General features: G+C 40.8%; 1 protein-coding gene across 1 annotated transcript in view; it reads right to left on the bottom strand.

Moving 5' to 3' along the window:
- Positions 1-16488, bottom strand: part of LOC131704996 (uncharacterized) — a 52987-nt gene that overhangs the window by 33171 nt on the left and 3328 nt on the right. Inside the window, exons 4-6 of the mRNA XM_059006841.1 lie at positions 6618-6652; positions 6031-6060; positions 280-312 (exon numbers count right to left, since the gene is read on the bottom strand). Of these exons, the coding sequence (XP_058862824.1) occupies positions 280-312; positions 6031-6060; positions 6618-6652 (98 nt within the window). The remainder of the gene's footprint in view (positions 1-279; positions 313-6030; positions 6061-6617; positions 6653-16488) is intronic.

Below are 16488 nucleotides of genomic sequence, written 5' to 3'. Positions count from 1 at the left end.
TATATGTGTTTTGATAGATACAATCATGTTAATGTCTTATTCAGTATTATTCAGTTTCAGTTAAAAGTAATAATAAACTGTACTTTATGACGTAACAATGAAGTTTGAAACCTTTGTTTCCAATGTTTTTTCTTATGATTGTTATTTTATTACAAGTAGCCTATGCTGTGAAGTTCTGATTATTATTTCAGAACCCAGCACCACCAGACAATGCTGAAGAGAGTGAAAGTATTTGTAGCAACACAGAAAGTGCATTTTCAGGTCAGCTAGATTACTCACTTGTTACAGCAGACTCCCAGGTTAGCACAGCATCTAGGAAGAAGAGAAAGCGTTTAGGTCCTGTGGAAGAAGCTTTGCTAGACAGGTTAAAAAATATAGATACATCAAAAGAAAAAAAACGAGGATGAATCGTTTGCAAAATTCATCTCCGTTTCTCTCAGCAAACTCTCTGAGTGAAGTAGGTCCCTGGCAAGGTTCTGAATTCATCAGCTTCTGTATGACATGGAGCAGATGGATTGCACCCAGACCTTGGCACATACTCCCTCAAATGTGCCATTAAACTCCAGTACGTCACACACCTCTACTTCATACTTCCTTGAGGAATCCTCAGAAGAGCATCTTTCCCAAACCGGACTGCACTTACCAAATGCAACACACTGGCATTAAACTGACTTATAAATATCCTACAAAAACTAATCATTGGAATGTAAATGCTGCCACTTGCTGACATTCACATACAAAATTATAAAACTATAATATTTGGTGTGTTGGGTATAATTTTGTTACTACACTTGCACTGAGACAAAGATTCTTTATAAGTAAAAAATAAGAAAATAAAAAAGTGCAGGACTTTTCACGTGTTTATGTTAATTAGCAATTTTTGTATATTTGTTTTCTTGTTACAATACAAGTATACCTGAAACAATGATTATACTGCCCATTTTACTAAAACAAAATCCATGTACATATTGTTGAAAATAAAACTGCTGTTAAGTATAAGTGATTCATCTCAAGTTTTCTTTGTTATTATGCAATTATTTCATTGAGGAGCCAGTCTTTGAGCTGTCAGCATTTCCGCCAACGGCATTGCCATAAGCAGCATTTCCACTGCAGCTAAAGGAGCCAGTCATGGAGCTGTTGGCTTTTCCACTGACAGCACTGCCACCGGCAGCATTTCCGCTGCTAGTGGTGCCACGGGAAGAGGAACTCGCCCCACTGACAGCCTTTCCACTGACAGCATTGCCCTTAGCCTACAGATGCCTTGACCAGACTGCACCCAGCTACCTCCAGACCCTCATCTCTCCCTACAACCCCACTCGACCTCTCCGCTCCGCCTGCACTAGAAGACTGGCTCTACCTCCGCTACGCTCCCCTGCCTCCCGAGCCCGCTCCTTCTCCACCCTTGCTCCGCAGTGGTGGAATGACCTCCCTACAGATGTCAGGACTGCCCAGTCCCTGACCACCTTCCGACGCCTTCTTAAGACTCACCTCTTCAAACAGCACCTGTAGAACTTCTCTGTTGTATCCTGGGACACTATCACCCTTCATTTAAATATGCATTATTTTGCTCTTATCTGCCCCCTATTTTACTACATTTAATCCTGTACTTCAGAGTATTGTAATCTGCCAAGTGTTTAACCTGTAGTATTTTGCACTTAATCATATCCTGATGTAACTATCACTATCTAATCATATCCTGATGTAACTCTCACTATTATCTGCTGTATTATTGAATTGTGGTTTGTCACACTTGAAAAAATTATTGTATTTCTTGCTCTTATTGTATGACTTGTATTGTAACACTTGAATGTATTTGCTTGCGATTGTAAGTCGCCCTGGATAAGGGCGTCTGCTAAGAAATAAATAATAATAATAATAATAATAATAATAATAATAATAATAGCAGCTTTTCTGCTGCAGGAATTAACTCGGCTGCTGGAGCCAGCCTGGAAGCTGTCAGCCTTTCTGCTGGTGCTTGCGCTTTTAAGGGGGAGGTGGCCGGCCATGTGGATTGCACAATCACTTCACGTGCAGATTAAAATGGGTAACTGTATGGAAGCGTAGGAAGTTGAAATTAGTTCACGTGCCAAGATTCAAGTGAATGGTAAATAAGTAATTTAATTCTGGCACAGTTGTGTGTGTGTATAGATGCACAAATCACTCACTCGGGGTTGGGTGTTCAGTGTGGAGAGAGTCGGGAGAAACATAAATAAATTACTAACAATTGCTACGCGTGCTGGGTCTACATCAGCCCGCTACTTGTTTGGAGGTCAGTGTTTTGTTTGTCTGTTTGTTTGGCCATTGTGCCATTTTATTGTGAGTATTTTTGTTGTCTTCAACGGTTTTATTTGTTAAATTATAATTAAATCCACGCATTGGCGCATTCAATCACCATTCAGTTGTCTGTCTAGTTTTTATAGATTTTATTTTTTGACAACTGCCATTTTTTTGTTTTAAGGTAATAAAAAATTGTTACCAGAAAGAATCCCACTTGTGTGTTGCAATTGAATTAGTAATAATTAAAACTATAGTATTCCGCCAGTCTATTTCTGAATCTAGAAGAAAAATGGTTAACTGCTATAATACAGTGGTTACACCACTAATTTTTGTTGACACTATATTTTTGTTGATACTATTTTGTTTATTTGATTTACTGTTTTATTTTCACTGTTTGCTCTCTTTATCTCTCACTCTGATGGAATGGGTTTAATTATGTGCAAGACTTATCTTTATTATTTCACCTTGTGAATGCATTTCATCCTTTTTGTATTGGTAGCCAAATTGAACTTTTCTTACATGACCAGAACTATTTTATTTACAATCTATTTGAAAACCCAGACTTTTTTTTTTTTTTTGCCTGGTGTGCTTTTTATAAATAACTATTTTGCTATTACTACTTCACCAAGTCTCACCATTAAACCTTTTACCTGCTGTGACCTGTGGCTTTGGGCTACATATATATTTAAAGAAATAACAATGTCATGTGTTGTTTTTAATTACGTGAAAAAGAATACCTGTAAAAATGGGCTAGCCAGAGGGAGGGGCCAGGAGAAGACAGGTGTTTAAGGTTGGAAGCAGCTTCTTCTTTTGTCTGTATTCCTGGTGCAAGTTGTAGGGGCTGCAGATACAGGACAGTCTGCTTTCCTACAAGGCCAGGGCCTTTCAGCTCGCTAAGCTTACGGTCTCCTGGAGCACAAGTCTCCAGTGGTGCACATATAGAATAGAGATCCGTATGGCTGCGGTCCCCTGGAACACCAGTATCGGATGGGGTAGATGTGTTTAACAGATAGAATTGGACATACTTAGCTGGGAGCAGCTAAGGTGAGAGGATTGACTGGAAAAAGCAGGAGGAAAACAAGTAGCCTGTTAAGGTGAACCAGATGTTCTAGAATGACTGGTCAGTCTCCAGAGTCTCATGTGCATGGGGGGTTTCTTTAGTCTGTAGTTTGTTCAGAATCTACCATCAATTTTGAACCTGGACACACTGTCTGTAATCCACGTGAGCTGTTATGTTCAGAGCCTCACAACTCTGAAACTAGACTTTGTGTTCACAAACTTTGTATGCTGTTTCTTCTTAATAAAACTCTAAAAAGACAACCAGAGAGGTTTCGTGTTTCATCCAGGTCTGCAGCGTGGGGCAGCAGTGTGGAGTAGTGGTTAGGGCTCTGGACTCTTGACCGGAGGGTCGTGGGTTCAATCCCAGGTGGGGGACACTGCTGCTATACCCTTGAGCAAGGTACTTTACCTAGATTGCTCCAGTAAAAACTCAACTGTATAAATTGGTAATTATATGTAAAAAATAATGTGTAGAAATAATGTAATTGTATGTAAAAATAATGTGATATCTTGTAACAACTGTAATTCGCCCTGGATCTGGATAAGTGCGTCTGCTAATAAATAAATAAATAAACAAACAAACAAACAGTCTACATTCACATGTCAGCAGAGCAGCAGCAGCATTAACAGCCATTCATAGTCCAGGACGCACAACCTACTCGCAGAACAATCGAAAAATAATTGGTGCGCGTCTTGATGTGTGAGGCGCAAGGTGTAGACATGTGCATCAAAACATTAAGTTGAAATTTTTGCACTTTTTATGCGAGGCGCTTCCTCGTCCACAGCAGAAACCGTGGATGATTTTGAAGAAAAGCTAAATGTGGAGGTTAGGAAGTACAGGCATCTATACGATTCATCTTTGAAACACACAAAGACAGTGAAATGTGCAATAATTCATGGAAGGAAATTGCTAATAATATTGTGTGACGGAAAGACAATGATTCTTGGTGGTAAATCTCCCTCCTGACCTGTGAGGGTGCTAAGTAATGGGAACAGAGTACCCTGGAATGTTTCGCCTGACAATTTATTCCTAGAGTTAAAAAGGAAGTCAGTCATCTAGAAAGGGGGTGGAGCTTTGGTGCACTAACTCATCGACATGGAAGGGAAATGATGTGGCAGCCGTGGATTCTAAGAGCGGCTGCAATAGTTTACCAAGGGGTCACGCGTGACGGTACAAATCAGGGTCGAAGCAACGTAATCTGTTCCCTCAGTTATGGTTAACGAACGACCCGGAAGGACCAGTATTGTGAAAGAGTATCGTGAGTGTTTTGTCGTGTCTACAAATACTGTCTGTAATTTGTATAGTAAGCAAACTTGTTAAATTTGTAGACGACACAACAGTAGGAGGAGTGGCAAACACTGTTGCAGCAGCAATGGTGATTCAAAATGATCTAGACAGCATTCAGAACTGGGCAGCCAGATGGCAAATGACATTTAATAGAGAAAAGTGTAAAGTACTGCACGCAGGCAGTAAAAATGTGCATTATAAATCTCATATGGTAGATACTGAAATAGAAGAAGGAATCTATGAAAAAGATCTAGGAGTTTATGTTGACTCAGAAATGTCTTCATCTAGACAACGTAGGGAAGCTATAAAAAAGGCTAACAATATGCTCGGATATATTGTGAGAAGTGTTGAATTTAAATCAAGGGAAGTAATGTTAAAACTTTACAATGCATTAGTAGGACCTCACCTACAATATTGTGTTCAGTTCTGGTCACCTTGTTACAAAAAAGATATTGCTGCTCAAGAAAGAGTGCAAAGAAGAGCGACCAGAAATATCCCGGGTTTAAAAGGCATGTCGTATGCAGACAGGCTAAAAGAATTGAATCTATTCAGTCTTGAATAAAGAGGACTACATGGTAATCTGATTCAAGCATTCAAAATCCTAAAAAGTAATGACAATGTCGACCCAGGGGACTTTTTTGACCTGAAAAAAGAAACAAGGACCAGGGGTCACAAATGGAGATTAGATAAAGGGGCATTCAGAACAGAAAATAGGAGGCACTTTTTTACACAGAGAATTGTGAGGGTCTGTAACCAACTCCCCAGTAATGTTGTTGAAGCTGACACGCTGGGATCCTTCAAGAAGCTGCTTGATGAGATTCTGTGATCAATAAGCTACTAACAACCAAACAAGCAAGATGGGCCGAATAGCCTCCTCTCATTTGTAAACTTTCTTATGTTCTTATGTTCTAGACAGCTAACACGATCCGGAGCCCATCTCACTTTAATTTTTTTGTCACAAAATAAAAACACAAATATTTATTTCCATAGTAATATTATTTAACTTTGAATATGATAATGCAGCACGTATATCTTTCATAATGCTCTTTGCCATATTATAAGTTTGTATATATAGGCTATATATAATTACGCATTCACAGATGAACTTGAAGGTAACTTATTGTTATATGTGTTTTGATAGATACAATCATGTTGATGTCTTATTCAGTATTATTCAGTTTGCATTAAAAGTAATAATATACTGTAGTTTATGACATAACAATGAAGTTTGAAACCTTTGTTTCCAATGTTTTTTCTTATGATTATTATTTTATTACAAGTAGCCTATGCTGTGAAGAAGTTATGATTATTATTTTAGAACCCATCACCACCAGACAATGCTGAAGAGAGTGAAAGTTTTTGCAGCAACACAGAAAGTGCATCTGTAGGTCAGCTAGATTACGCACCTGTTCAAGACTCCCAGGATGTCCAATAAGCTAGAAAAGAAGAGAAAGAGTTTAGATCCTGTGGAAGAAGCTTTGCTAGACAGGCTAAAAAATAGAGATACATGAAAAGAAAAAAATGAGGATGAATCTTTTACAAAATTCATCTCTGTTTCTCTCAGCAAACTCTCCGAGTGAAGTAGGTCCCTGGCAAGGTTCTGAATTCATCAGCTTCTGCATGACATGTTGCAGATAGATTGAACCCAAACCTTGACGCATACTCCCTCCAATGTGCCATTAAACTCCAGTATGTCACACACCTCTACTTCATACTTCCCTGAGGAATCCTCGGAAGAGCATCTTTCCCAAACCGGTCTGCACTTAACAAATGCAACACACTGGCATTATACTGACTTATAAATATCCTACAAAAAATAATATTTGGAATGTAAATGCTGACGTTCACTTAAAAAATTATAAAACTATATTATTTGGTGTGTTGGGTATAATATTGTTACCGTAAAGTACTGTGAACTATTGCTGCTCTAGGGTGCTGTGACTCTACTTGGAGCAGTATTAGTAAAGCGCAAGTAAAACCTAATAGTACTTACCATGAGAAGAGGCAGGAGCAGCAGCAGGTCGTGTCCTTGTAAAGGAAACAAAAAAGGGGAAAAGTTGAGTGTTTTAACAAAAATGAAGACCATGGGATATTGCATGGGAAAAGGGTAGAATTGATATGAAATGCTAGATCTATTTTTGTAAATACTGTCCAATGTTTTCTGCAGTGTTTTAAAAGTTCAGTTTAATTTTCTTTTGAGTGGCAGCTTCTCGTATTGTTGGCTGCATGGCTGAGGGCCATGTGCGGTCATGAGAAAGAACGTGTGCACGCGTGTGTCCGCCCTGGTATTTAGACTTGCAGGGGTGTGTGCCCATTGATAGACAGGAATAGGACTGGGAGCTTTTGCTGCTGTAAGGGTGCTGTGACTACTAGAGTTTTTTTTTTCTCTTACAGGCCAGTTTGAATGCATGATCTATGCATTTATTTATTTAGTCATTTATTAATTTTATTTTTTGGTTTTGTTTTGTCTTCTGTTTTGCTTGTAAACAGTTTCGACTGGCCCTTGCTTTTAAACCACACCAGCTGTGGTCCTGAGGAGCTCTCTCTCTTTTGTGAAGATTTTTTTTTCAAATAAATAAAAACTGTTTTTGGACTTTTGTTGTGTGAGAACTTCTCTTCAGTCTTCAACACCATCCGGACCCTTCCTTTAGCCTGCTGATTCTTAACTATACAGGTTGACACTAATTTACAGAAGTTTTCACAGAAACATATTGTACATTTCATCTTGAGAATTAAAATTATATTACTTGATATTCTACAGTAGATGTGTTCTATTTCCAGTGCAGTATTTATCACACCTCAATTGAGTGAGTCACTGCAGCTCATTTACAGAGAAGATCTACATACTGTAGCACTAGTGTCTGATTAGCATGTTACAGAAAAGCAGACTGAATCTCTGCACATTACCTTGTACAACAGCCAGTCCAGATTGCATGAAAGTAGTCAGTAAAAGAAATGTCACTCTGCTTTCTGCCTGGCGTTAAACAGGACCTTTGGGACTGCTGATGTGCATTACATTTTTTATATATATCCAAAACCCTCGAGCGGGCTGTACAACGCCAGCTCTCTGCTTTCCTGTCCAACCACTCTCTGCTTGACCCTCTCCAATCTGGCTTCCGCTCTGCTCACTCCACTGAAACCGCCCTCCTATCTGTCACCAACTCACTTAAGTGTGCCCGAGCTGCCTCTCTCTCCTCTGTCCTAATTCTCCTCGACCTCTCTGCTGCCTTTGACACTGTTGATCACTCTATTCTACTATCATCTCTTGCTGACCTGGGGATCTCTGGCACTGCTCTGGCCTGGTTCTCCTCCTACCTCTCCAACCGCACTTAGCAGGTAACCTGGCATGGAGCAACCTCCGCACCTCACCCTCTCTTAACTGGAGTCCCCCAAGGGTCAGTCTTGGGTCCTCTCCTGTTCTCTCTCTACACCCGCTCCCTGGGCCCCCTCATCGCATCCTATGGTTTCTCATACCATTTCTATGCTGATGATGCTCAGATTTTCCTCTCCTTCCCCACCTCTGACTCCACCATCTCCTCCCGTATCTCTACCTGTCTGTCTGCTATTTCCTCCTGGATGCACTCGCATCACCTCAAACTCAACCTCTCTAAATCTGACCTCCTTTTCTTTCCCTCCTCCTCCCCCTCCTCTGATCTCTCTATCTCTGTTCCTCTGGAATCTACCACACTCTCTCCCTCTTCCTCCATTAAGAACCTTGGAGTCACCCTGGACCCCTGCCTCTCTTATTCCCAGCACATCTCCACTCTGGCACGCACTTGCCGATTCTTCCTGAGCAACATCCGAAGAATCCGACCCTTCCTCACCAACTACGCTACCCAGCTCCTGGTCCAGGCCCTGGTACTCTCCCGCCTAGACTACTGCAACTCCCTCCTGGCTGGCCTCCCTGCATCCGCCACCTGTCCGCTCCAGCTCATCCAGAACTCTGCTGTCCGCCTGGTGTTCTCTCTGCCTCGCTTCGCCCACGCTACTCCACTACTCCGCTCGCTCCACTGGCTCCCGATCACCGCTCGCATCCAGTTCAAGACTCTTGTACTAGCCTACAGATGCCTTGACCAGACTGCACCCAGCTACCGCCAGACCCTCATCTCTCCCTACACCCCCACTCGACCTCTCCGCTCCGCCTGCACTAGAAGACTGGCTCTACCTCCGCTACGCTCCCCTGCCTCCCGAGCCCGCTCCTTCTTCACCCTTGCTCCGCAGTGGTGGAATGACCTCCCTACAGATGTCAGGACTGCCCAATCCCTGACCACCTTCCGACGCCTTCTTAAGACTCACCTCTTCAAACAGCACCTGTAGAACTTCTCTGTTGTATCCTGGGACACTATCACCCTTCATTTAAATATGCTTTATTTTGCTCTTATCTGCCCCCTATTTTACTACATTTAATCCTGTACTTCTGAATATTGTAATCTGCCAAGTGTTTAACCTGTAGTATTTTGCACTTAATCATATCCTGATGTAACTATCACTATCTAATCATATCCTGATGTAACTCTCACTATTATCTGCTGTATTATTGAATTCTGGTTTGTCACACTTGAAAAAAAAAATTATTGTATTTCTTGCTCTTATTGTATGACTTGTATTGTAACACTTGAATGTATTTGTATTTGCTTGCGATTGTAAGTCGCCCTGGATAAGGGCGTCTGCTAAGAAATAAATAATAATAATAATAATAATATATATATATAGACATGCTCAAATTTGTTGGTACCCTTACAGCTCATTGAAATAATGCTTCATTCCTCCTGAAAAGTGATGAAATTAAAAGCTATTTTATCATGTATACTTGCATGCCTTTGATATGTCATAGAATAAAGCAAAGACGTTGTGAAAAGAGATGAATTATTGCTTATTCTACAAAGATATTCTAAAATGGCCTGGACACATTTGTTGGTACCCCTTAGAAAAGATAATAAATAATTGGATTATAGTGATATTTCAAAGTAATTAGTTTCTTTAATTAGTATCACACATGTCTCCAATCTTGTAATCAGTCATTCAGCCTATTTAAGTGGAGAAAAGTAGTCACTGTGGTGTTTGGTATCATTGTGTGCACCACACTGAACATGGACAAGAGAAAGCAAAGGAGAGAGTTGTCTGAAGAGATCAGAAAGAAAATAATAGACAAGCATGGTAAAAGTAAAGGCTACAAGACCATCTCCAAGCAGCTTGATGTTCCTGTGACAACAGTTGCAAATATTATTAAGAAGTTTAAGGTCCATGGAACTGTAGCCAACCTCCCTGGGCGCGGCCGCAAGAGGAAAATCGACCCCAGAGTGAACAGAAGGATAGTGCGAATGGTAGAAAAAGAACCAAGGATAACTGCCAAAGAGATACAAGCTGAACTCCAAGGTGAATGTCCATCAGTTTCTGATCGCACCATCCGTCACTTTTTGAGCGAAAGTGGGCTCCATGGAAGAAGACCCAGTAGGACTCCACTTTTGAAAGAAAAACATAAAAAAGCCAGACTGGAATTTGCTAAAATGCATATTGACAAGCCACAATCCTTCTGGGAGAATGTCCTTTGGACAGATGAGTCAAAACTGGAGCTTTTTGGCAAGTCACATCAGCTCTATGTTCACAGACGAAAAAATGAAGCTTTCAAAGAAAAGAACACCTACAGTGAAACATGGAGGAGGCTCGGTTATGTTTTGGGGCTGCTTTGCTGCGCCTGGCACAGGGTGCCTTGAATCTGTGCAGGGCACAATGAAATCAAGACTATCAAGGCATTCTGGAGCGAAACGTACTGCCCAGTGTCAGAAAGCTCTGTCTCAGCCGCAGGTCATGGGTCCTCCAACAGGATAATGACCCAAAACACACAGCTAAAAGCACCCAAGAATGGATAAGAACAAAACATTAGACTATTCTGAAGTGGCCTTCTATGAGTCCTGATCTGAATCCTATCGAACATCTATGGAAAGAGCTGAAACTTGCAGTCTGGAGAAGGCACCCATCAAACCTGAGACAGCTGGAGCAGTTTGCTCAGGAAGAGTGAGCCAAACTACCTGTTAACAGGTGCAGAAGTCTCATTGAGAGCTACAGAAAACGTTTGATTGCAGTGATTGCCTCTAAAGGTTATGCAACAAAATATTAAGTTAGCGGTCCCATCATTTTTGTCCATGCCATTTTCATTTGTTTTCTTATTTACAATATTATGTTGAATAAAAAATCAAAAGCAAAGTCTGATTTCTATTAAATATGGAATAAACAATGGTGGATGCCAATTACTTTTGTCAGTTTCAAGTTATTTCAGAGAAAATTGTGCATTCTTCGTTTTTTGTGGAGGGGTACCAACAAATTTGAGCACGTCTGTATATATATATATATATATATATATATATATATATATATATATATATATATATAACACACACACTGAGTGTACAAAACATTAGGAACCCCTTCCTAATATTGAGTTGCACCCCTTTTTGCCCTCAGAAAAGCCTCAATTCGTCGGGGCATGGACTCTACAAGGTGTCGAAAGCGTTCCACAGGGATGCTGGCCCATGTTGACTCCAATGTTTCCCACAGTTGTGTCAAGTTGGCTGGTAGTGGATCTCTACTCTGAATAGCTCATTCCATCTCATCCCAGAGATGCTCAATTGGATTGAGATCTGGTGACTGGGCAGGCTACTGCAGTGAGCTGAATTCACTGTCTTGTTCGTGGAACCATTCCTGGACAATCCTCGCCTTGTAGCATGGGGAATTATCCTGCTGAAAAAATCCATTAGCAGATGGATACACTGCTGCCATGAAGGGATGCACCTGATTGGCAATGATGTTCAGATATCCTGTGGCATTCAAACATTGCTCCACTTTTATCAAGGGGCCCAATGTGTGCCATGAAAACACACCCCACACCATCACACCACCACCACCAGCCTGCAATGCTGATACGCGGCATGATGGATGCATGTACTCATGTGGTTTTCTCCATACCCTAGTCCTCCCATCAGCGTGAAACAGCAGGAACTGGGATTCATCAGACCAGGCAATGTTTTTCCAATCCTCCAGTGTCCAGTGTTTTTGTTCCTTAGCCCACTGCAACTGCAGTTTCTTGTTTTTTGCTGAAAGAAGTGGAACTATGTTAGGTCGTCGGCTGCCATAACCCATTCGTGTCAAGGTACGACGAGTTGTGCTTTCTTTTATGGGTCTTTCGGCACCAATGTTGTACTGGACTGTCAGTTGACTACCTGTAGCCCGTCTGTTGCTCTGCACAATTCGTGTCAGCCTCCTTTGGCCTCTTTCATCAATGAGCCATTTTCGAGCACTGGCCTGCCGCTGGCTGGATGTCCTTTGGGTGATGGACCATCCTTGATGCACACGGGAAACTGTTGAGCGTGAAAAACCCAGCAGCGTTGCAGTTCTTGACACACTCAAACCGGCGCGCCTGGCACCTACTACCATACCCCGTCCAAAGGCACTTAAATCTTTTGTCTTGCCCATTTACCCTCTGAATGGCACACGTACACAATCCATGTCTCAATTGTGTCAAGGCTTAAAAATCCTTCTTTAACCTGTCTCACCTTCATCGACACTGATTTGAAGTGGATTTAACAGGTTACATCAATAAGGGATCATAGCTTTCACCTGGATTCACCTCGTCAGTCTATTTCATGGAAAGAGCAGGTGTTCCTAATGTTTTGTACCCTCAGTGTGTATATATATATATATATATATATATATATATATATATATATATATATATATATATATATATATATTGTATATATTGCTACCTCCTGCCCGTCCATCTCGGTCTGCTTACTCCGGGCAGGTCGCTGCGTGAGTCTCGCAGATTGTTGGAGGGTGGATGGAGACCAAAGGCTTGCTTTATTAGGTGGTGGGAAATAAGGCACTGACTCAGCCAGTTTAACTGAAACCAATTGTATGGTTTATTAACAAAGTAAAGCAGCAGTACAGAGGTTGTAGTCAGCAATGCAGGGTCGGTCCCTGTCACTAGGGCCCTCCGTTTAGTACACTCCCACAGTAGCGCAGTACAGCAGTACCTCTCCCTAACGCAGCTGGGAATCAGAGCACGTGAATACTCCCACTCCGAGTTTATATAGCCAGGCTCCTTCCCGCCACACAAAGGGAACAGCTTCAGAGACTGAGGAGGAGGAAGTGCTCTGAGTTTTCAATACATAAAACACAACCAATACATGCAGTAGAAAACATAGGAGATATTAACATACACTAGAACCCACTAGTATAACAATATATATATATATATATATATATATATATATATATATATATATATATATATATATATATATATATATACAGTGACTTGCGAAAGTATTCAGCCCCCTTGAAATTTGCGACCTTTTGCCACATTTCAGGCTTCAAACATAAAGATATGAAACTGTAATTTTTTGTGAAGAATCAACAACAAGTGGGACACAATCATGAAGTGGAACGAAATTTATTGGATATTTCAAACTTTTTTAACAAATAAAAAACGGAAAAATTGGGCGTGCAAAATTATTCAGCCCCTTTACTTACAGTGCAGCAAACTCTCTCCAGAAGTTCAGCGAGGATCTCTGAATGATCCAATGTTGACCTAAATGACTAATGATGATAAATAGAATCCACCTGTGTGTAATCAAGTCTCCGTATAAATGCACCTGCACTGTGATAGTCTCAGAGGTCCGTTTAAAGCGCAGAGAGCATCATGAAGAACAAGGAACACACCAGGCAGGTCCGAGATACTGTTGTGGAGAAGTTTAAAGCCGGATTTGGATACAAAAAGATTTCCCAAGCTTTAAACATCCCAAGGAGCACTGTGCAAGCGATAATATTGAAATGGAAGGAGTATCAGACCACTGCAAATCTACCAAGACCTGGCCGTCCCTCTAAACTTTCAGCTCATACAAGGAGAAGACTGATCAGAGATGCAGCCAAGAGGCCCATGATCACTCTGGATGAACTGCAGAGATCTACAGCTGAGGTGGGAGACTCTGTCCATAGGACAACAATCAGTCGTATACTGCACAAATCTGGCCTTTATGGAAGAGTGGCAAGAAGAAAGCCATTTCTTAAAGATATCCATAAAAAGTGTTGTTTACAGTTTGCCACAAGCCACCTGGGAGACACACCAAACATGTGGAAGAAGGTGCTCTGGTCAGATGAAACCAAAATCGAACTTTTTGGCAACAATGCAAAACGTTATGTTTGGCGTAAAAGCAACACAGCTCATCACCCTGAACACACCATCCCCACTGTCAAACATGGTGGTGGCAGCATCATGGTTTGGGCCTGCTTTTCTTCAGCAGGGACAGGGAAGATGGTTAAAATTGATGGGAAGATGGATGGAGCCAAATACAGGACCATTCTGGAAGAAAACCTGATGGAGTCTGCAAAAGACCTGAGACTGGGACAGAGATTTGTCTTCCAACAAGACAATGATCCAAAACATAAAGCAAAATCTACAATGGAATGGTTCACAAATAAACATATCCAGGTGTTAGAATGGCCAAGTCAAAGTCCAGACCTGAATCCAATCGAGAATCTGTGGAAAGAACTGAAAACTGCTGTTCACAAATGCTCTCCATCCAACCTCACTGAGCTCGAGCTGTTTTGCAAGGAGGAATGGGCAAAAATTTCAGTCTCTCGATGTGCAAAACTGATAGAGACATACCCCAAGCGACTTACAGCTGTAATCGCAGCAAAAGGTGGCGCTACAAAGTATTAACTTAAGGGGGCTGAATAATTTTGCACGCCCAATTTTTCAGTTTTTTATTTGTTAAAAAAGTTTGAAATATCCAATAAATTTCGTTCCACTTCATGATTGTGTCCCACTTGTTGTTGATTCTTCACAAAAAATTACAGTTTCATATCTTTATGTTTGAAGCCTGAAATGTGGCAAAAGGTCGCAAAGTTCAAGGGGGCCGAATACTTTCGCAAGGCACTGTATATATATATATATATATATATATATATATATATATATATATATATATATATATATAGCGCCTTACATAAGTATTCACCTCCCTTGGACTTTTCCACATTTTGTAATGTTACAACCTGGAATTAAAATGGATTTAATTGGGATTTTTACCATTTGATTTACACAACATACTTAACACTTTGAAGGTGCAAAATATTTTTTATTGTGACACAAAAGCTAATTAAATGAAAAAGAGACATCTGTTGGTTGCATAAGTATTCACCCCCCTGAGTCAATACTTGGTAGAAGCACCTTTGGCAGCAATTACAGCTGTGATTATTTTTCGGTAAGTCTCTACCAGCTTTGCACATCTGGATCCTGCAATTTTTGCCCATTCTTCTTGGCAAAATTGCTCAAGCTCTGTCAAGTTGGATGGTGACCGTTGGTGAACAGCAATTTTCAAGTGTTGCCACAGATTCTCAATCAGATTGAGGTCTGGGCTTTGACTGGGCCATTCTAAGACATTCAGGTTCTTGTTTTTAAACCACTCCAGTGTAGCTTTGGCTGTGTGTCCTGCTGGAAGGTGAACCTCTGCCCCAGGTCTCTTGCAGAATGAAACAGGTTTTCCTCTAGAATTTCCCTGTATTTGGCTCCATCCATCTTGCCCTCAATCCTGACCAGTTTCCCAGTCCCTGCCGATGAAAAGCATCCCCATGATGCTGCCACCACCATGCTTCACCGTGGGGATGGTGTTCTCAGGGTGATGAGCAGTGTTGGCTTTGCGCCACACATAGCGTTTTGCGCTAAGGCCAAAAAGTTCAATTTTGGTCTCATCAGACCAGAGAACCTTTTTCCACATGTTTGCTGTGTCTCCCACATGCCTTTTGGCAAAATCCAAACAGGATTTGATATGTTTTTTTTCAGCAATGGCTTTCTTCTTGCCAATCTTCCATAAAGCCCAGCTTTGTGGAGCGTCTGGGTTATAGTTGTCCCATGGACTGTTTCTCCCATCTCGGCTGTGGATCTCTCCAGCTCCTTCAGAGTTACCACTGGCCTCTTGGTTGCTTCTCTGACTAATGCCCTCCTTACCTGGTCACTGAGTTTTGGTGGACGGCCTTCTCTAGGCAGAGTCGCGGTTGTGCCATATTCTTTCCATTTTTTAACAATGGATTTAACGGTGCTCCGGGGGATGTTCAAAGTTTGGGATATTTTTTTTATAACCCAACCCTGATTGGTGCTTCTCCAGAACTTTACCACAGACTTGTTTTGATAGCTCCTTGGTCTTCATGATGCTGTTTGTTTAGATATGCTCTCTAACAAACTCTGGGGCCTTCCAGAAACAGGTGTATTTAACACTTTAATTGCACAAGGGTGGACTCCATTCAACTAATTATATGACTTGAGCTTATTTAGGGGTATCACAGCAAAGGGGGTGAATACTTATGCAATCAAGACTTTTCAGTTTTTTATTTGTAAATCATTTTGAAAAATATGTAGATTTTTTTCCCCACTTCGACATTATGGACTATTTTGTGTAGATCAGTGACAAAAAATCCTAATTAAATCCATTTTAATTCCAGGTTGTAACACTACAAAATGTGGAAAAGTCCAAGGGGGGTGATTACTTATGCAAGGCACTGTATGTATGTATATATATATATATATATATATATATATATATATATATATATATATATATATATATATATATATATATATATATACAGTACTGTGCAAAAGTTTTAGGCAGGTGTGAAAAAATGCTGTAAAGTAAGAATGCTTTCAAAAATAGACATGTTAATAGATTATATTTATCATTTAACTAAATGCAAAGTGAGTGAACAGAAGAAAAATCTAAATCAAATCCATATTTGGTGTGACCACCCTTTGCCTTCAAAACAGCATCAATTCTTCTAGGTACACTTGCACAAAGTCAGGGATTTTG

The sequence above is a fragment of the Acipenser ruthenus genome, chromosome 34 (assembly GCF_902713425.1).
Source record: "Acipenser ruthenus chromosome 34, fAciRut3.2 maternal haplotype, whole genome shotgun sequence".
Lineage (NCBI taxonomy): Eukaryota > Metazoa > Chordata > Actinopteri > Acipenseriformes > Acipenseridae > Acipenser > Acipenser ruthenus.
Note: the sequence above shows the minus strand (reverse complement) of the source record. Positions and strands in the feature narration are given on the sequence as shown.